This window comes from Saccopteryx bilineata, chromosome 9 (assembly GCF_036850765.1).
Source record: "Saccopteryx bilineata isolate mSacBil1 chromosome 9, mSacBil1_pri_phased_curated, whole genome shotgun sequence".
NCBI lineage: Eukaryota > Metazoa > Chordata > Mammalia > Chiroptera > Emballonuridae > Saccopteryx > Saccopteryx bilineata.
The window spans coordinates 75,617,172-75,637,854 of record NC_089498.1 but is presented as its reverse complement, the minus strand read 5'-3'; the positions used below and the strand labels follow the sequence as shown (position 1 = coordinate 75,637,854).

Genomic DNA, 20,683 nt, shown 5'->3' with positions numbered 1-20,683 from the left:
CTTTTGCTCAAGCCAGATGAGTCCACGCTCAAGCTGGCGACCTCGGGGTCTCGAACCTGGGCCTCTGCATCCCAGTCCGACGCTCTATCCACTGCGCCACCACCTGGTCAGGCATAAGTATATTGAATACAGTATGGCCAATGGGACAAATCTAGCCCACAGCTTGTTTATAAATAAAGTTTTATTGGAACCCAGTCATTCCCATTTATTTACACATTGTCTAACACTGCCTTCTCATTACAGTGACAGAATTGAGGGTCTTGTCAGAGCTGGCAAAACCTAAAATATTTAGCATCTAGCCCTTTACACAGAAAGGACACCTACCCCTAATCAAAAAGATAAAGAACTCCTACTAATTTAATATGAAAACAGTAAATAAAAAAATGAGTATTAAATATAAATAGGCAATTCACAGACTACAAAAAGAGACATCATGTACAGACTCTCCAAATACAATGCTGAGCAAAAGAAGCCAGACAGATTCAAAGATTACATACTGTATGATTCCATTTATATGAAAGACAACAAGTAAAACTGGTGACAGAGGTCACAATAGCTTTTATTATTATTATTTTTTTTACAGGGACGAAGAGAGTCAGAGAGAGGGATAGACAGGGACAGACAGATAGGAACGGAGAGAGATGTGAAGCATCAATCATTAGTTTTTCGTTACAAGACCTTAGTTGTTCATTGATTGCTTTCTCATCTATGCCTTGACCGTGGGCCTTCAGCAGACTGAGTAACCCCTTACTCGAGCCAGCGACCTTGGGTCCAAGCTGGTGAGCTTTTTGCTCAAACCAGGTGAACCCGTGCTCAAGCTGGCGACCTTGGGGTCTTGAACCTGGGTCCTCTACATCCCAGTCCACTGCTCTATCCACTGCGCCACCGCCTGGTCAGGCAGAATAGCTTTTTTTAAAAAAAAATATTTAAATTTTTTATTTTATTTATTCATTTTTAGAGAGGAGAGAGAGAGGGAGAGAGAGAGACAGAGAAGGAGAGAGAGGAGAGAGAGACAGAGAGAGAGAAGGGGGGAGGAGCTGGAAGCATCAAGTATATGTGCCTTGACCAGGCAAGCCCAGGGTTTCGAACCGGTGACCGCAGCATTTCCAGGTTGACGCTTTATCCACTGCACCACCACAGGTCAGGCCAGAATAGCTTTTTATTAAACTTCAAAGTCTTGCAAAGATTAAAAAGTTTGATAATTCACTGTTCTGGTCAACAGTGTAGGAAAACAGGTCCTTTCATATGTTGCCGATGAGACAGTGGATTGGAATAATTTCTACAGAGGATCAATTTGGCAATAGCTTTCAAAATTACAAAAGCATATACTTTTTGACCAGCAATTTCACCTCTAGAAATGTATCCTCAGATATATTCACCTTTATGTAAAATAACATATGTACAAGATATAAATGCAGTGAGCTTCCTTTTTTTTTGTAACAACAATGGCTGTGTGACCATTAAAAAACAAAGAATTTTTTATAATATGGATATGCTTCAAAATACATTAAGTGAAAAAAATGGCACTAATTAGAGGGTATAACAACAAACTTTATGTAAAATATATAATATTTACAAACGTAGCAAAGGAATCAAATCAATTTGGTATAAAGAATTCCTATATGTTTTGCCATTTAAATTGATATTTGCTATTCAGCTGGCAAATAGTCATTATCAAGTTTTAAGGGTTTCCTTCTCCTATATTAGTGAGAATTTTTATAAGAAATGGTTTCTAAATTTTATCAAATACCATTTCAGAATCTATTTGGTTTGATCATATTTTTTCCTTTGAATCACTGAAGTTAAACGTAACAATAAACCATACCTGATTATTTTTTAAAAATCAACCCAAACCATATAAAACTAAAATAAAAAATAATTGGGTTAGCCTGACCAGGCAGTGGTGCAGTGGATAGAGCGTCAGACTGGAACGCTGAGGACCCAGGTTCGAAACCCCAAGGTTGCCGGTTGAGCACGGGCTCACTGGCTTGAGTGTAGTATCGTAGACATGACCCCGTGGTCGCTGGCTTGAAACCCAAGGTTGCTGGCTTAAACAAGGGGTCACTTGCTCTGCTGTACACCCCCCAACCTCATCAAGGCAAATATGAGAAAGCAATAAATGAACAACAATGGAGACTAAGGAGCCACAACTGAGAATTGATGCTTCTTATCTCTCTCTCTTCCTGCCTGCCTGTCCCTATCTGTCCCTCTCTCTGTCTCTCTCTCTAACACACACACACACACACACACTTGGGTTAGTTATTTTTACAATAGTTGGATATCAAATGTTAAATAATAGATATTAGTAGAATAAAAAAGAAATGTCTTCCTTCATATCATTATATTAACTTAGATTTTTAAATTATCATATTTCAAAAGAATTAAATCTAAGGATATAAACTCCAGAATGATTATAAATAGTAAATGTATTGGCCCTGGCCGGTTGGCTCAGTGGTAGAGCATCGGCCTGGTGTGCAGGAGTCCTGGGTTCGATTCCTGGTCAGGGCACACAGGAGAAGCGCCCATCTGCTTCTCCACCCTTCCCCCTTTCCTTCCTCTCTGTTTCTCTCTTCCCCTCCCGCAGCCAAGGCTCCATTGGAGCAAAGTTGGCCTGGACGCTGAGGATGGCTCTATGGCCTCTGCCTCAGGAGCTAGAATGGCTCTGGATGCAACAGAGCAACGCCCAGGATGAGCAGAGCATTGCCCCCTGATGGGCATGCCGAGTGGATCCCAGTCGGGCGCATGCGGGAGTCTGTCTGACTGCCTCCCCGTTTCCAACTTCAGAAAAATAAATAAATAAATAAATAAATAGTAAATGTATTTAGCAAAGTAGCCCATTAAATTGGGACAGAAAACTGTACTCCTACAGACCAGAGATAGCTCAAAAAAACTAAGACAATTCAAAAGTAAAATGTATAATTAAATACCAAATTCAATTTTAATATCAATTGTAACTTAAAAATTAAATGATAAAATGGTAAACAGGACTAATGAAACATCTAAATAAAAACTATATTTCTGTTAGAATATTAAGTTCAGTTAAGATGATAAATTACTGGCCAGCCTGTGGTGGTGTAGTGGATGGAGAGGGTCAGCCTGAATGAATGGTAAGGTTACCTGTTCAAAACCCTGCGCTTGCCTGACCAGGTGGTGGCGCAGTGTGGATAGTGTGTCGGACTAGGATGTGGAAGACCCAGTTTCAAGACTCCGAGGTCACCAGTTTGAGTGTGGGCTCATCTGATTTCAGCAAAGCTCCCCAGCTTGGACCCAAAGTCACTGGCTCAAGGGGTTACTCGGTCTGCTGAAAGCCCACAGTCAAGGCACATATGAGAAAGCAATCAATGAACAACTAAGGTGTCGCAACAAAAAAACTGATGATTGATGCTTCTCATCTCTCTCCGTTCCTGCCTGTCTGTCCCTATCTGACTCTCTGTCTCTGTAAAAAACAAACAAAAAAAAACAAAACCCTGCACTTGCCCAGTCAAGGCAGATACAAGCAACCAATGAACAGCTAGAGTGAAGCAACTATCAGTTCATACTTCTCGTTTCCTGCCCCCCGCTCTGTAAAAGCAACAAAATAAAATACAGTCCTTCGCCATATCACAGTTCACTTTTCATGGTCTCACTGTATCGTGGATTTTAAAATTGTTTAAACCTAATTTTGTATTATGGATTTTTTAATTAATTAATTAATTAATTTTTACAGGGACAGAGAGAGAGTCAGATAGAGGGATAGATAGGGATAAACAGACAGGAAGGGAGAGAGATGAGAAGCATCAATCATCAGTTTTTCGTTGCGACACTTTAGTTGTTCATTGATTGCTTCCCCATATGTGCCATGACTGCAGGCCTTCAGCAGACCAAGTAACCCCTTGCTCGAGCCAGTGACCTTGGGTCCAAGCTGGTGAGCTTTTTCTCAAGCTAGATGAGCCCGCGCTCAAGCTGGCAACCTTGGGGTTTTAAACCTGGGTCCTTCCACATCCCAGTCCGACACTCAATCCACTGCGCCACTGCCTGGTCAGGCTGTATCATGGATTTTTTGCTATGTTGTGGGACTTTGCAGCATATAGGTGTTTTTATATATTTATTATTTTAATTATTTTTGCAGTAAAATAAGCATTTTCTAGCCTAAAAAATTGAAAACAATATAAAATATATAAATTAAAACATATTAAAAGAATATTACTGTACTGGTGAGTACCCATATAGAATTTTATATGTTGTCAAAATTACTTAGGTTTAAGAGTATAGGAAGTGTTTATAAGAGTGTGGGGAGGGTTTATAAAGCCTTAATACATATATATATATATTATATATGTATATATATTATTTATAAATATGTATTATTTATAAATGATAAAATAAATATAAGGTCACCACTTCATGGATTTTTGCCTATCGCGGGGTGTTCTCAAACCTAACCCCTGCGATAGATGAGGGACCAGTTAAAAAATATATATATAACATTATTGAAATGTGTATATAAAGTATTTAGCACAGTGCCTGACATCTACTAAATAGTCAATAAATTTTAGTTCTCTATATACTTTCTCTAATTTAATATGAAGTTTTAATGCAATATCAAATCCCTGATCAATACTTTATAAAATTTGATAGAAAAATAAAATTTATTTAAGAGTAAAGAGCACACAAGTATTAAATAATACATTATTTAGTGAACACTGGTAGGTTTTTAAACTATGAAAACTATATGATATTAAATCATATGTAGAAAAATGGTTAAAAATAGTTTTAACAGAGTAAGAACTTAATTCATACTTTACACCATATACGTATTATGAAAATGTTTCTTGAGTTAAAAACCTAAATATATAAAGTTCTGCTAAAAAGCTATGAAGAATATTCTAATATTCTCTTTCTAAAGAGAAAATCCTGACTAGTAAAGAATGAAGCTCAATAGTGAGATGGTTATATTTAAATATTTTTAAAAATCTGTTAAACAGTAAATACCAAAGGAAAGCAAGATAATAGGAAACATTTGTGTGACATTCATAACTTACAAAGAAATTATAATACACTCTAGAAAGTACCTAGCACAGTCCCCGGCATCCACTAATTATAACATTGAAACAGCTGCCTGGCCTGTGGTGGCACAGTTCTGACCTGGAATGCTGAGGTCATCAGTTTGAAACCCTGCGCCTGCCTGGTCAAGGCACGTATGACAAGCAACAAGCACCTACAAACAACTAAATTGAAGCAACTATACTTCCCGCTCCCCCACCCCTTTCTCCTCTCTCTATAAAATCAATAAATATAATATTTAAAAAATAATAAAACTGAAACAACTAATGGAACTACATAGTCAGTACCTTAAACCTCACAGTAAGTCACCAAATTAATTCAGTCATTCCCTTAGGATAAAATTTAAATTCTTTACCATGGTCTACAATGCCTAATGATTCTAGTCGTGCCTACCAATATCATTTGTGCTTTTCTCTCCTGGTATGCTACTCTTCAATCACACTGAACAATTATGTTATTCAGTTCCAGTAACATACCAAACACTTACCCCTGGACACATGAAGCTCTTTTTCTTTTTAAGGCTTTTGCATTTGCTGTTGGTTACCTGTCTGAAAAGCTCTTTGCCTTACTCTTCACATGGTTAACTCCTGAATCTCCAAGTCTCAGATCTCCTCTACTTGATAACCCTATCTAATGTAAATTCCCCTTACTGGAACTTGGCAGTCCCTCTAGAAATGTCAGGTTTCTTTTTTACCTAGAAATAGCTGTAAGTTGAAGCTGATGATTTGTAAGCACTTTGAAAATTTGTTTTGCTTAAGTGAATGACATTGTGCCTTCTTGAGAACTGAACCTTGATTTCCTACCCTAAATGAGAGGCTCACTGATGGTGTGTACAAACTCATCTGAAGGGACTTTTTTTTTTTTAAATATTTTATTTATTTATTTTTAGAGAGAGAAAGGGGAGGAGCAGGAAGCATCAACTCCCATATGTGCCTTGACCAGGCAAGCCCAAGGTTTTGAACCGGCGACCTCAGTGTTCCAGGTCGACGCTTTAGCCCACTGCACCACCACAGGTCAGGCCTGAACGGACTTTTTAAGACCTATCTTCATGACTTGTTTCACTCCCCATCCATCACCTCTTTTACACCAAAAGTAGAGTGTGGTAGTTGTTTCTTTTGTGACATTTTGGAGTGGAGAAGGTGGACGTGATAAAGCTGATAATTCAGGACTTAATAATTCTCTCTCAGGTTGTGGTTTTTTGCCCTTGCACCAGAATATGAAATAGCTTCTAAAAGCTCCAGCTGCAAACTGGGAAGAGTCTCTGTGACTGTAACAACATGGCTACACTACTTGGGACATAAATTAGATTTCTGTTATACTCTCAACACTCAGTTAATTTTTTAGTAGTTTAATGGGTACATTTTAGAGTCTTTGATTTTGTGTGGAATTAGATCTTCCCTTTCAAATGTTGTAATTAACATCACTTAAAACTTGAATAGACTATTGAAATCACAAAAAAAAATGACTACCCTTATAATGTTCTATTTCAGCATCCTGTCATCTTCCTTAGAGTTTTGTTTGTTTCTTTTAGCGAGAGAGACAGACAGGAAGAGAGAGAGATGAGAAGCATCAATTCTTCACTGCAGCATCTTAGTTGTTCATTGATTGCTTTCTCATAGATGCCTTGATGGGGGGTGGGGCTCCAACAGAGCGAGTGACCCCTTGCTCACGTCAGCGAGATCTTGAGCTCAAGCCAGCGACCACGGAGTCATGTCTATGATCCCAGCTCAAGCCAGTGACCCCAAGCTCAAGCTGGTGAGCCTATGTTCAAGCTGAATGAGCCCCAAAAACCTCGGGGTTTCGAACCTGAGTCCTCTGCGTCCCAGTCCCACACTCTATCCACTGTGTCACTGACTGTTAAGGCAATAACAGGTTTTAACAATTAGCAGGTTTGTTGTGAGGAAAGCAGATTGCTAACAACAATATAGTATAAAGTCAGTATTGTGGAAAAGTGCTTATAAAATCATATTTAGTGAAAAAATAGAGCATAATATTATATGTACACCATAATTATAGCTAGGCCAAATTAAACATAGATTGAAAAAGGATACAGAAATAAAAATACCTATTGCGTCAAGGTGATAGACATGTATAAAATTTGTCTTTAAGTCCTTTTTCTAATACATATAAGCAAAAGTATATGTAAAATAAAATTAGAACTATAAAAATTCTTTTTAACCTGTTTTTTTTCATTTAACAATATATCATGAACATTTTCCCAGTGTATAATGGCTTAATAATAAACTTTCAAAATCAGTTTAAACAAAGTGATATTAGTGTTACATTGGTGGAAAGCCACATTAGTGAACAGAGCACAGCAAAAGGAGTAAGTTCAGGGCCCTGATCCATACTAACCCACAACTGTTTAAGTCAAACACTAAGTAAGCATATCTAAAAATCAACTGCTATATCTATAAAAAAATCAAATACTGAGAGGGTGAAGACTGATGCTTCTTTATAAATGTTATAAAGTGTAGTAAACTTAAGTATTAAAATGTAAAGAAACAAGGCAGGAGAGTGAAGGAATGAAAAATACTGACAAATCCAAACTCCCAGAATAACCTCCCAAGTGCTCCATCAGACCAGTAACATACAACTCACACCATATCCCCAGGAGAAGTCCGAGCTGCCTTCAGTAGAGATCCCTGTGCCTGTATAACTTGGAAAAGCAGAACTTGAATTTCCAGTGTCAGCTGATGTAAAAGATGATTCTTGTGTGGAATCAGATTCACTAAATGCAGAATTTGGAAGGAGGAGAGAAAATGGAAAAATTCTTATATTTCTTCAAGTTTCTGCAACATTAACTATTCAGGAATTAGGTGATAATCATATGTACAAATATATATCCAAAGAAGCAAAAATGAATGAAGAACTCAATATTTAAACATCATGAAAAAGTCCTCACTAGTTCCTATAGAATTGATGGCAGTCATTGTACAGAATTCTAGTTACAGGTTATAATGAATACTTTAACATTCCACCTATAACATGTGCCTCTGACAACTGGACATTTCAGAAATATTGTTAATATCTGAACTTGTATGGCACTTTCAGTTTACCAAGCACTTCTACAAATATTAATCCCATTTTATTCTCACAACCACCTGGTGGTGCAGAACTCAAACCCATTTTAAAGCAAAGAATCTGAAATTTAGTTCCAGGTTTTGAAACTAAGTTTTATGACTAATTTTTTCTATACCACATTGTTTCTCAGAATCCTCTTTGAAGTTATAGTCTCCTCTGTTCTCTTTCTTAAAAAACGCAAGTAGCTAACATTTACCCAGCATTTATTATTCGCCAAGCACTGTGCCAAGTTTTGCATACTTTATCTCATTTATTTTCACAACACCTTTAAGAGATACAATTATCAGGTAAGTAACTTGCACTAGTGTTCAGCTAATAACTGACAGACCAGGATTAAAAATCACATCTGCTGAACTCCTTCTGAGTCTATACTTTTAACTACTTTATAATACTGCTTTTCAAAGGTTGTGAAAATAAGTATGATCTTTCCCATTAGTTGTTCCAGATTGAAAATAAATAGTAATGAAAGGGGTAAAATTGGTTTTGTTTCATTAATGTAAGGCTTGATACCAAGCTTAGACTAAAAAATAAAACCCTTGCCGTTATCAAGTATAAAAGCAAATAAGTACACTCTGTGTTATACCTTTGGGAACTTATGTCTTTTTCATGGATATCGTTGGGAGAGGAAATTTCATCCACCTGCTCTGGAAGGGGATGTTTAAGAGCACATTTTGTTATTCCTTTCCTGTGAAGGATAAAAAGAAAGTTGTATTTCCTTTAAACAAAAATATACTTTTAAGAAACTTAGTCTAGAAGTTAGTCACCTACTTCTTGCTGCTCTAGAACTGCATTGTCCAATACATTAGCCACTAGTAGTTAATATGTGGTTGGTCAGAAATGAGATGCACAGATAATTTTAATAATAAAACACACAGGACTTTGAACTCTTAGTACAAGAATGTGCAGTATTTCACTAATTATTTTGCCTTGATTATGTTAAAGTGATGTTTTGGATATGTTGAGTTAAACAAAATGTATTCTTAATACTAACTTCACTGCAAATAAAAAATATAATAAGGTATAATAACCACGCAACTATTAGAATAGCTAAAATAAAATATGGTCATAACACAAAATGCAGGAAGGATATGGAGAAAGTGATGTCTCATATATTGCTGGTGGGAATGTAAAATGGTAGACCCACTCTCGAAGTTTTGGTTTTTCTATAAAATTAAACACATGCATTTACTGTAAGACCTAGCTATTGTAATCTTGGGCATCATTTTAATAAAACTGGAAATAAGTGAAATGTCTTTTGATGGGTGAAGGGTTAAACTCTGCTATATACACACAATGGAATATGATCCAGAAAAAAAAGAAAAGGAGTGAACTATTGATACATGCAACAACTTAGATGGATTGCAAGGGTATCACGCTTAGTGAAAAAAGCCAATCTCAAAAGGTTACATTCTATATGATTCCATTTATATAACATTAAAAAATGACAAAACTAGGCCCTGGCCGGTTGGCTCAGCAGTGGAGCGTTGGCCTGGAGTGCGGGGGACCCGGGTTCGATTCCCGGCCAGGGCACACAGGAGAGGCGCCCATTTGCTTCTCTACCCCCCCCTCCTTCCTCTCTGTCTCTCTCTTCCCCTCCCGCAGCCAAGGCTCCATTGGAGCAAAGATGCCCGGGCGCTGGGGATGGCTCCTTGGCCTCTGCCCCAGGCGCTAGAGTGGCTCTGGTCGCGACAGAGCGACGCTCCAGAGGGGCAGAGCATCGCCCCCCGGTGGGCGTGCCGGGTGGATCCCGGTCGGGCGCATACAGGAGTCTGTCTGTCTCTCCCCGTTTCCAGCTTCATAAAAAAAAAAAAAAAAATGACAAAACTATAGAGGGAAAGAAAAGATTAGTGGTTATCAGGAGATGGAGAGAGGAGTGGATGTGAGTAGAAAGGGCACACAAGACAGTTCCTTGGTGGTGATGAAATTTCTATCTTGATTTTACTGGTGGTTACACAAATTTGTATATGAGACTAAACTGCACAGAACTTTGTATGTACACACACACACACACACACACACACACACACACACACACAAAAGAATGGATATAAAAACTGGTGAAAAGTGAATTAAGGTCTATAGTCTAGTTAGCAGTATTGTACCAATGTCAGTTTCCAGGCTTTAAAACCTACTATAACATGTCATCATTGGGCAAAGCTGGGTGAATTGTTCATGGGACTCCATGTATTACTATTGTAACTTCCTGTGAGTCTATAATTATTTCAAAATAAAAATAAGAAAATTAATTTCACCTGTTTCTATTTTTTTTTTTTTCCTCATAGCTTCTCTCATTTCAGGATGTCACAGCCTCTGGTTTGGTACCTACAGCAGGGGAGCTGTGGGCACTGCTTTGAGGCCAGAGGCATCTACTAATTCTTTAATGTGACTACTTGGAATTTAAAATTATATACGTGGCTTGTATTATATTCTATTTGACAGTACTGCTGTAGAGTTCAACATGTATATGAGCATAAACTATGGGGTTAATTATTATATATTCCAGTCCTAATCATCTCCAGTAGATTTTCCTTTTATTCTTCAGTTAAATAAATTTAGGAAATAGGATAGGTTAAAGTTACACAGGTTTCTTTACAAGAGGTCTTCCCAGGGCCTTTTATTGAATATATGTTTATTATAAATCTTTAAAACTCTTATTTCACAGGAAAGGACACTGAGGCACAGAGGGATTAAGTATGCTGCTTATGGTCATAGGGCCAGTAAGTGATGGAACCAGGATTCAAATCCAAGTAGTCTGGCTCTGAGGATTCTCAGAGTAAATGAATAGTTTGAGATTTTAGCAAACTGTACCACTTTTTGTATACAAACATAAACCTAGGGGTCCAGTCAGCTAAGCCTGCACTTTAAATGATTTCTTAAATGGTGGGGATGGAATTATGCAGAGCTATTTGTACTTCTCTTGTTCAGTGATCCTACAACCAAAAGCTTGTCTTTGAAACAGTGGTAGGGATCAGAAATGTGGACTCCAGCTACAAAACAGAAACTTAATACATATTTTAGTCTGTCAGAGAATGTGGATTATGGAGTAACAGTTAGATAATACCAAAGAAATATTAAATTTAATAACAACATTGTGGTTACACAGAAAATGTCTATAATTTTTAAAGATGCATACTCAAGTATATAGGAATAAAGTAATAGTATCAGGAGTTTTGCTTCCTTATTTCACAGATGAGGAACAAAAATATATATATAGATGAAGCAAAATATATTAAAATTTTATAATGTACGTCAACTGTAATTAAAAATGACTTAAAGGAAAAAAAAATTTTTTTTTTTATTTTATTTATTCATTTTAGAGAGGAGAGAGACAGAGAAAGAGAGAAGGGGGGAGGAGCTGGAAGCATCAACTCCCATATGTGCCTTGACCAGGCAAGCCCAGGGTTTCGAACCGGCGACCTCAGCATTTCCAGGTCGACGCTTTATCCACTGCGCCACCACAGGTCAGGCAAAGGAAAAAATTTTTTGATAACTTTAATGTGGGTAAGTGGTGGCTCATTAAATTTACTATGTATTTGTGTTTGAAATTTGACATTAAAAATGTTAAGCTGTATGTTGAAAATCACTCTTTTTCCAGACTCTTTTTTTTTTTTTTTTTGTATTTTTCCGAAGTTGGAAACAGGGAGGCAGTCAGACAGACTCCCGCATGCGCCCGACCGGGATCCACCCAGCATGCCCACCAGGGGGCGTCGCTCTGCCGCAATCAGAGCCATTCTCTAGCACCTGAGGCAGAGGCCACAGAGCCATCCTCAGCGCCCAGGGAAACTTTTGCTCCAGTGGAGCCTTGGCTACGGGAGGGGAAGAGAGAGACAGAGAGGAAGGAGAGGGGGAGGGGTGGAGAAGCAGATGGGCGCTTCTCCTGTATGCCCTGGCCGGGAATCGAACCCAGGACTCCTGCATGCCAGGCTGACGCTCTACCGCTGAGCCAACTGGCCAGGGCCAGACTCTTTTTTAACATTTATAGTTTGGAAGTGTTAGGAAGAAAACTAAAGTTACTGCTTCAAAGCAAATTATCATTTTAACACCTAAAATAAAAATACCTTTTAATTTACGGTCTTTTAGATGCATTTAATTCTCATTATCTTCATTATTTACATCACTCTGACTCCTCCAAAGACTTTTTGGGAGAGTTAGATTTAGGGAGTATCAAATTAATAAGAGAACACAAGTAACATACTGGGTCAGTAATTCTGGCTCATTAAGTGCCTATCAACACTTTTTCCATAAAAGATAATATTTTGCTCTCAGAATGATCAGAATTTATTATAACAGCAAATTTTTAGCTAAGCTCTGTTTGCTTTATTAGGAAATGGCTTTCTTCTCCCTAGTTTCTAAAAAGCTTGTTCGAATTGCTACTGTGTAGCTATCCCATTACTTAGTAGATAATAAATTTCTGAAAGGCAAGGAGAGATCCTAGACTGATTTTCTTTATAGGTATGGCTATTGTACCAAGTAAAGATGGATAGGCACTAGGAAATTACCATTTTCTGAGGACCAAAAATGTGTCAAACTCTGTGCCATCACATTAGATATGTTTTTGGATAATGTCTTATTCCTATATTACAGACGTGAAAGATAAAAAAGTTTAGTCATTTGCTTAAAGTCACACAGCCAGAAAAGAGCCTAGCCAGAAACCCAGATGTGACTGAAAAATAACAAGCTTGTTATTACCATGTACAGTTATTATTAATAAATAGTATGGTTGCTAAAATTACATAGCTCATTGGAAGAAAAGGGTGGAGGGAATTTGGAGTTAAAAAGCCCAAGCTCAAAACTTATTGGTTATGTAATCTTAAAATGTGTAACGTGCCCTGGCCGGTTGGCTCAGCGGTAGAGCGTCGGCCTAGCGTTCTCCCTGTTTCCAGCTTCAGAAAAATGGGGGGAAAAAAAAAAAATGTGTAAGGTATAGATCATAGCAGCTTCTGAAAAAAAATCACCCATCTTAGAGTTGTTACAAGGATCAAGATGTGGAAGTCTTACTGAAAGTGTAAGCATTAATACATGTGTGACATTATTACTACTTACTAAATTACAATACTAGGAGTGGGGGTGGGGGGACAGAAATATAAATACTTGCTCTTTAAAGTCTCAAAACAAAGCGGGTCCTTACAGATTCTGATGCTTAATTGTAGAGATGAGGAGGCAGTATGTGTAATGGTTGTGATCACAGGCTTCAGAATCAGATTGACACCAGGTTTGTACTCAGCCCCACCACTTTCTGGTTGACCAATCTTTGGCATGCTACAATCTTTAAATCTGGAATCTTAATCTGTAGAATGCAAAATAACAACCCCCATCTGCTATCCTTGTTGAACAGAATTAAGTGAGCCAATAAACGTAAGCAGCTTTGCACAGTGCCTGGCACTAGATATATTCAACTTTATTGTAATAGTCAGCTCTTAGTATCTTCTTGAGTTGTCAGTGGTCATTGACCGTGGGGCATAAAGCACTGCGGAAACTACAAATGCTTTAGGAGGCCTGAGTTCGGGAAGGGCAGCCCAATAGGGCCAGGCCCTGGAATAGCACAGGTGGCACGCCCTTAGTTGAAGATGTTAGGTAGAAGGGACAAACTCTCCGACAAGGCTGGAAGGAGAAAATTCCGAAGAAAATTTTCTTTCTCCCGCCCGGGAAGGGAAAGGAAAGGCGCGAGGGATTGATCACGAAGGGTCCCCAGCTCCCGCGCCCCACCTCGCCTCCCCTGGCCGCGGCTGGGATGGCTGAGCAGTCCACTCACAGCTCCAAGCTCTGCGGTACCGCCTTCCGAGTGTATCTGGAGATCATCCTCCTCCGTCTCAATCGCGGCCGGCTCCGGCAAACCTGGGTGGGGGCCTCGAGGCCTGGCCCTCCCGCCGGCTCCTGCCCGGCCCCCTCCCGCCACCTTTCAGCCCCGTCACGCCCGTCGCCCAGACTCCGGACCGCCACCTCCTCTAGTTCCCCACCTCCCAAGTCCTCGGCCTTTGCCACTTCCCCACCGGGACGGAAGTGACGACAACAGCCGGGCACCCGCCGAATGCTCCCGCAGAAACGCATCTGCGACGAAGTTGAGAGTTCCGGCCCTGAGCGATTTCTGACTTTCAGCCCTTCCGTCGTTCTCAAGTTCCAGACAGGCGTCTGGACCAAGCCTAGGGCCGGACTTCGGCGACTGCTGGCTGATCCAGACAGGCTCGCGCGGTGGGAGGGGCGGCTGAGGAAAGGTGCCGCAGCAGGGACGTGTGGGAGAGGTTCTAGAACCGTAAGAAAAATTGGCTTCATTTTGTCACATGGAGGGAGGGAACTTATCGGAGTGAAGGGCCCTAAACCACAAGCCAGGCCTCTGCTGCTTGGTCGCTTCTCTCTCTCTCTTCTCCCGGTTTTCTCATCTGCACAGTAAAGGAGTTAGCTCGAGTGACCTCAAAGTCCCTTCTGGTTCTGACACTGAATTCTCATAATAAGGTGTGCTTGGCATTATAGGTGAGTAGGTGGCTAGAATTATTGTCTGTCCCTCTGGGTTGAAAGGCCAAATGATAATTTGGATAGACTGGTGAATGGATGTCTGGTTAGAAGATGCAGGTTCCTCCTGACCTCATGTTATTTGTCCGTTAGAAAGCCGGGTAAATTATACTGCTCGCAAAAATTAGGGGACATTTTCTAGCTTCATATTCATTTTGAAATATCCCCTAATTTTTGTGAGCAGTATATAAAAATCGGATTACGTGGTCCATCCTGTGCAGTACCATTGTTTACAAAGCATTACCTGGTAGCAATAATGAACTAACACTTTTGTTTGTAAAAGAAACCCTTAGGAAATAAAGAGATATATATCACCTCTTGCATAGCAGAGTTGTGCCCCCCCCCCCCGACTTGAAAAAGGGACAAATTTTGGGCAGATAGTTGTAGAATCAAGAACAATGGGCAAATTGTTTTGGGATGAGACATGAATGTTTTGTAGTTGTGAGTTCCCCTTGACTATGTTGTACAATGTTTATAAAAGAAAGATTAAAATTCTGCAGAGTAAGGGACACTGCTTGTAAGAGGGTTTAAATAATAAAAATTTAAATCGGAGGATTCTAGAGATGGTAGAGTAACACTCTAATTCTACAATTAAAGAAAAAGCCCCAGAAAGAGTTAGTGAAGTGCCCAAAATGACAGGACTAATTTACTGGCAGAACTGGGACTTTGGATAGTATTTATTATTACTAATTATTATTATTATTTATATTTTGTGTTCTGGATAGTATTTAAACAAGATGTTAGTGCAGTTGTTTTCAAAGTGTGTTACACATGCCACTGCAACTACAAGGGCAAATAGTTATTTTAATGTAATTATTAGTTAATTGGGGAATATGATACTGGATTTCCATTTATTGTATTATATCACAGATTCTTTTAACATACTTTTAAGTGTAAAGAACATAATTTTTAAGTACAAAAATGTCATTAAAAGAACATTAAATAAGTGTTATTATGTTTGGTACACGGTCAAGGCAAAAATCATGATGATGGTATGTGGATAACTGAATTTTGGAAAACAATGTTAATGGAATCCCCTAGGGGGAATGGAATATTATTTCTTCATTGTTCTATATGGTTTATATTATTGAGACTTTAAATTTAGTTTTCGAAGAAGAATGGAGGAAAATATGAAGCTTGCTACAGTGGAAGATACTGTGGAGTACCGCCTGTTCCTGGTACCAGATGAACCAAGAGACCCAGAACAACACAAGGAGATTCTTCAAAAGTATATTGAAAGAATAATGATCCAGTTTGCACCTATGCTGCTCCCTTATATCTGGCAAAATCAGCCTTTCAATCTCAAATATAAACCTGAGAAAGGTAAGGAAGGCTCTTTTACTTATTTTGACTTGATATATGTGGCATTTATTGTCATTCTGATAACAATGATGTATAGCAGCCTATAATTTATTCAGTGTTCTCAGATTTATATTCTGAACTTTTTAGATTAGTGATGCTTGCCTATTTTCAGTTGAGCCCTTAAAAAATTTATTTTCGGCCCTGGCCTGTTGGCTCAGTGGTAGAGCATCGGCCTGGTGTGCAGGAGTCCCGAGTTCGATTCCCGGCCAGGGCACACAGGAGAAGCGCCCATCTGCTTCTCCACCCTTCCCCCTCTCCTTCCTCTCTGTCTCTCTCTCTTCCCCTTCCGCAGCCAAGGCTCCACTGGAGCAAAGATGGCCCGGGCACTGAGGATAGTGCTGTGGCCTCTGCCTCAGGCGCTAGAATGGTTCTGATTGCGGCAGAGCATCGCCCCTTGGTGAGCATGCTGAGTGGATCCCGGTTGGGCACATGCGGGAGTCTATCTGACTGCCTCCTCGTTTCCAACTTCAGAAAAATACAAAAAAAAAAAAAATTATTTTCATTCACATTGATGAAAACTTTCTAATAGGCATTACCTTAGAAATTAACGTATATCAACATTATTAAACCTGGGGCTATTCCTTTTTTTTAAAGATTTTATTCATTTTAAAGAGGGGAAGAGAGAAAGAGAGAGAGAGAATGGGGTAGGAGCAGGAAGCTTCAACTCCCATATGTGCCTTGACCAGGCAAGCCCAGGGTTTAGAACTGGCGACCTGAGCATTCCAGGTTGATGCTTTATCCACTGCGCCACCACAGGTCAGGCCCTCGGGCTATTCTTTTAAACTTGACTTTTCTATGCCATAATGTATCTAAGTATCTTTAGCTGTTACTCTGCATTCTCACTATTGATGATGTGTTTATTAAGCTGCCTTACTTTTACAGTTATCTTGGTAGTGATCTAAGAGTAGCTCTGCCTGGCTTATTAAGAGAAATAATTGGGCTGGCTGTCTGACCGTTATTTGCCACTCAGAGCATTTTGAGGTTCCTTCATTGTCTTCCCTGTTAATGTGTTCTTGGTTGTTGAGATCTGACATCTGGCCAAATATGGCACTTTGTCCTATGATTTCTTTAGCTTTACTAAAGGGAATGATGGGTAAGTGACCAAGGCTATATGTAGGCAGTGACTTATGTGAGGTCTTGTTTCATATCAGGAGTGTGCCATCTTATGAGATCATCAGTCTTGCTCTCAGTTGGTTTCCAAATGTCTTCCTTACTGTTAATTTTATTGAACTTCTGTACTCCTGTACACTGAAATATATGTGGTATTTATTGGCAAGAACACTGTCACGTTAGTGCAGCACATCCAAATCCTTCTTTTTTCTAGAAAATCATTCCTATCCAGTGTTTTCTCATCTTGCTTTAATGGCATTGCCATCCACCTAGTAGTTATCCATGCCAGTTAGTAATTCAGAATCATACTCAACTCCTGACTTCACCATGGTTAGTCAGGGACCTAGTCCTGCTGTGATTACTCCTAAAATATGACCCTTTCTCTACAGCTGTTTGTTTACCATCTAGGCCCTCTTTATCTCTTCATCTGGAAGATTATGATAGCTATATAATTAACCTCTCTGGTACCAAGTCTCCAGTTTCTTCACACTGTTAAATTTACCTTTGAAAAACACAAATTTGATCCTATCACTTGCTTGCCTAACAGTTCCACATTGCTTCTGGAGGAAGTTCAAATTCAAACTTAATATATGAGGTAGATAGAAATAGATACCTTTATTGGAGCTTCTCTAGTTTAACAAATTTGGGAGACCCCACCCCCACCCTAGGGTGGGGAGAAGAAGAGTTGATTGGGTTCTTCTTCCCACCTTTTTTTTTTTTTTGCCTTGGCAGCTCTTGAGACAGTCTGCCATGCACTTGTTTGACCTCATTCTTTTAATGTTATATATTGCATTGATTGATTTTCAAATGTTGAGCTGTCCTTGCGTTTCAGGAATAAATTCCACATGGTCCTGGTGTACAGTCTCTTTAGTGTGTTATTGAATTCATTTTTCTAGTAAGGTCTACTGGAAAGTTCTGTCCGTTTTTGGAATAAAACAAAATACAAATTTTTCTTACTGTCAATAAACTTTATTAAATAATATAATTGCCATTATTATTAATGATTTCTTGCCAGCGTGAGGGCAATTTATATATCCTATTTTTGAAAAATGTTTTATCTTTTGATGTGAAAAATTGAACCAGTGCTTGTTTGATATCTTCTTCATTTTTGAATTTTTTGCCCTTCAAAAAAATTTTGTAAGGACAAAAACAAGTGATAGTCGGAGGGTGCTAAGTCCGGGGAATATGGTGGATGTGACAGACATGCTTCTGTAGCATTTCTTCCTTGTTGAAATTCGTAAAAATTACAGTGGTGTAAATGAACTTTATCAGTAGCCATGGGTACATTATCGCTTCACACATAAGACTAACGTGAGGCCCTGGCCAGTTGGCTCAGTGGTAGAGCGTCGGCCTGGCATGCAGGAGTCCCGGGTTCGATTCCCGGCCAGGGCACACAGGAGAGGCGCCCATCTGCTTCTCCACCCCTCCCCCTCTCTTTCCTCTCTGTCTCTCACTTCCCCTCCCGCAGCCGAGGCTCCATTGGAGCAAAGTTTGCCGGGGCACTGAGGATGGCTCTGTGGCCTCTGCTTCAGGCACTAGAATGGCTCTGATTGCGGCAGAGCGACGTCCCAGATGGGCAGAGTATCGCCCCCTGGTGGGCATGCCGGGTGGATCCTGGTTGGGCACATGCGGGAGTCTGTCTGACTGCCTCCCCGTTTCCAGCTTCAGAAAAATACAAAAAAAAAAAAAAAAAACTAACGTGAATCAACTTTGTTTTAGTTAATTTGCTACATCAGTATGTATACATTAAGTGATAAAAATAGGCACACATGCACCAAATAAACATGAGCTTACTTGTCGAAACTTGTTTCTACATCAATATTCATCAGGTATATTGGTCCTAGTTTTTTTGTATTGTCTTTGTCTGGCTTTAGTGTTAGGGTAATGGGGACCTTATAAAATGAGTTTGGGAATGTTTGCTTCTCTGGTTTTTTGACAGAATTTGAGGAGTATTGATGTTAATTCTTTAAGCGGTTGTTAGAATTCTCTAGTGAAGTCATCTGGTTCTGGATTTTTTTGTGTTGGGAAGATTTGATTACTGATTCAGTTTCTTTCAGAGTTATAGCTCTGTTCAGATTTTGTTTTTCTGTTTCTTTTTTTTTTTCTCTTTTTTTTTGATCCAGTCTGGTTAGATTGTGTGGTTCTAGGAATTTACCTATTTCTTTTAGGTTATCCTTGTTGGTCTATAATCATTCATGGTGTTCTTTTATAGTCCTTTTTATTTCTGTGGAATAGGTAGTAAAATCCCCTCTTTCATTTCTGATTTTAGTTGAGTCTTCTCTCTTTTATCTTAATTTAATGTTTTGTCAATTTTGTTGATCTTTTCTAACAAACCAACTCAGTTGATGTTGATTTTTTTTCTATTGTTTTTCTGTTCTCCATTTCCTTTATTTCTGCTCTTATCTTTATTATTAATTTCCTTCTGCTAGCTTTGGATTTAGTTTGTTCTTTTTCTTGTTCCTTAAGGTACAAAGTTAGGTTGTTGATTTGAGACCTTTTGTAACCTATAAACTTCCCTTTTAGCACTGCTTTCACTGCATCTAATAAGTTTTGGTATGTTAAGCTTTTATTTTTGTCTCAAGATATTTTCTAATTTCCCTTGAGATTTCTTTTTTGACCGTTGGTTGTTTAAGACTATGTTGTTTAATTTCTACACATAACTGGATAATGTACTTGTTTGGAAATTCTGCTCCATCCAAATCTAGCTACCTGATATTGACAGACACTACTGTCTGTCATGCCTCTGTGCCTTTGCACATACTATTCTATCTTTCTGGAAAGCCTACTTCTGGCTATTCCTCCAGATAAGCATAGCTCCAATGTCACATCTATGTTCACATAGTTCTCAGTGCATACATCTGTTCATCGTCTTGTTTTGAGATGGCTTGGTTGTTTATCTCCTGTTATATGAACCCTCAACTCCTCAAGAGAAGGCTTCTTATATCTTTTGTTCAGGATTGCAACCCCAACTCCCAGTATAGTACCTCCTGCATAGTCAGTGAATATTTGTTTAATTGAATGATTATATTTTTATTTGCACTGGAAAATTAATTTGGTTATATGATTGCTTTCCTCTTATTTTTAGGAGGTGTTCCTGCTCATATGTTTGGCATGACAAAGTTTGGGGATAACATCGAGGATGAATGGTTTATTGTTTATATAATAAAACAAATTACAAAGGAATTTCCAGAATTGGTAGCAAGGTATTATAGTTATTTTAATAATTCTAAAGGAATTTTATTCTTGAAAACAATGACATTTTAATCCATTTAGTAATTTTTTTTCTGTAGTCTGGTAGGAATTGTACAGATTTGGGGCACAAATTTTAAAAATGACTTCTGGGTTTTCTCCCTTATTTCTTGTGACTTCCTTTTATTATTATAATTAATTGATTGGTTTTAGAGAAACAGAAGAAGGGGGAGAGAAGCAAAGAAGCATTCAGTTGTTGTTCCACTCTGTTGTGCATTCACTGGTTGCTTCCCGTATGTTCCCTGATGGAACTGAATCCAAAACTTTGGTGTTTCAGAACGACACCCTGACTGAGATAACCTACTTCCTTTTCTTGAGGAAGAATGAT

General features: G+C 38.9%; 2 protein-coding genes across 11 annotated transcripts in view; one reads left to right on the top strand and one right to left on the bottom strand.

Annotated features, from left to right (window-relative positions):
• Positions 1 to 14,109, bottom strand: part of FAM149B1 (family with sequence similarity 149 member B1) — a 98,779-nt gene extending 84,670 nt beyond the window's left edge. For 5 of the 6 annotated variants that reach the window (XM_066242642.1, XM_066242643.1, XM_066242645.1 and 2 more), the window contains exons 1-3: positions 13,880 to 14,109; positions 8,711 to 8,812; positions 7,645 to 7,774 (exon numbers count right to left, since the gene is read on the bottom strand). In XM_066242642.1, coding sequence (XP_066098739.1) covers positions 7,645 to 7,774; positions 8,711 to 8,812; positions 13,880 to 13,926 — 279 coding nt within the window. In that variant the 5' untranslated portion in view covers positions 13,927 to 14,109. The remainder of the gene's footprint in view (positions 1 to 7,644; positions 7,775 to 8,710; positions 8,813 to 13,879) is intronic. The other variant, XM_066242647.1, reaches the window with a different exon arrangement.
• An 85-nt stretch (positions 14,110 to 14,194) lies between these two features.
• Positions 14,195 to 20,683, top strand: part of ECD (ecdysoneless cell cycle regulator) — a 42,600-nt gene continuing 36,111 nt past the window's right edge. The window contains exons 1-3 of one of the 5 annotated variants that reach the window (XM_066243214.1): positions 14,195 to 14,377; positions 15,727 to 15,957; positions 20,192 to 20,309. In XM_066243214.1, the coding sequence (XP_066099311.1) occupies positions 15,753 to 15,957; positions 20,192 to 20,309 (323 nt within the window). In that variant the 5' untranslated portion in view covers positions 14,195 to 14,377; positions 15,727 to 15,752. Of the gene's footprint in view, positions 14,596 to 15,726; positions 15,958 to 20,191; positions 20,310 to 20,683 lie in introns of all 5 variants that reach the window. The other 4 variants (XM_066243212.1, XM_066243213.1, XM_066243215.1 and 1 more) reach the window with 4 other exon arrangements.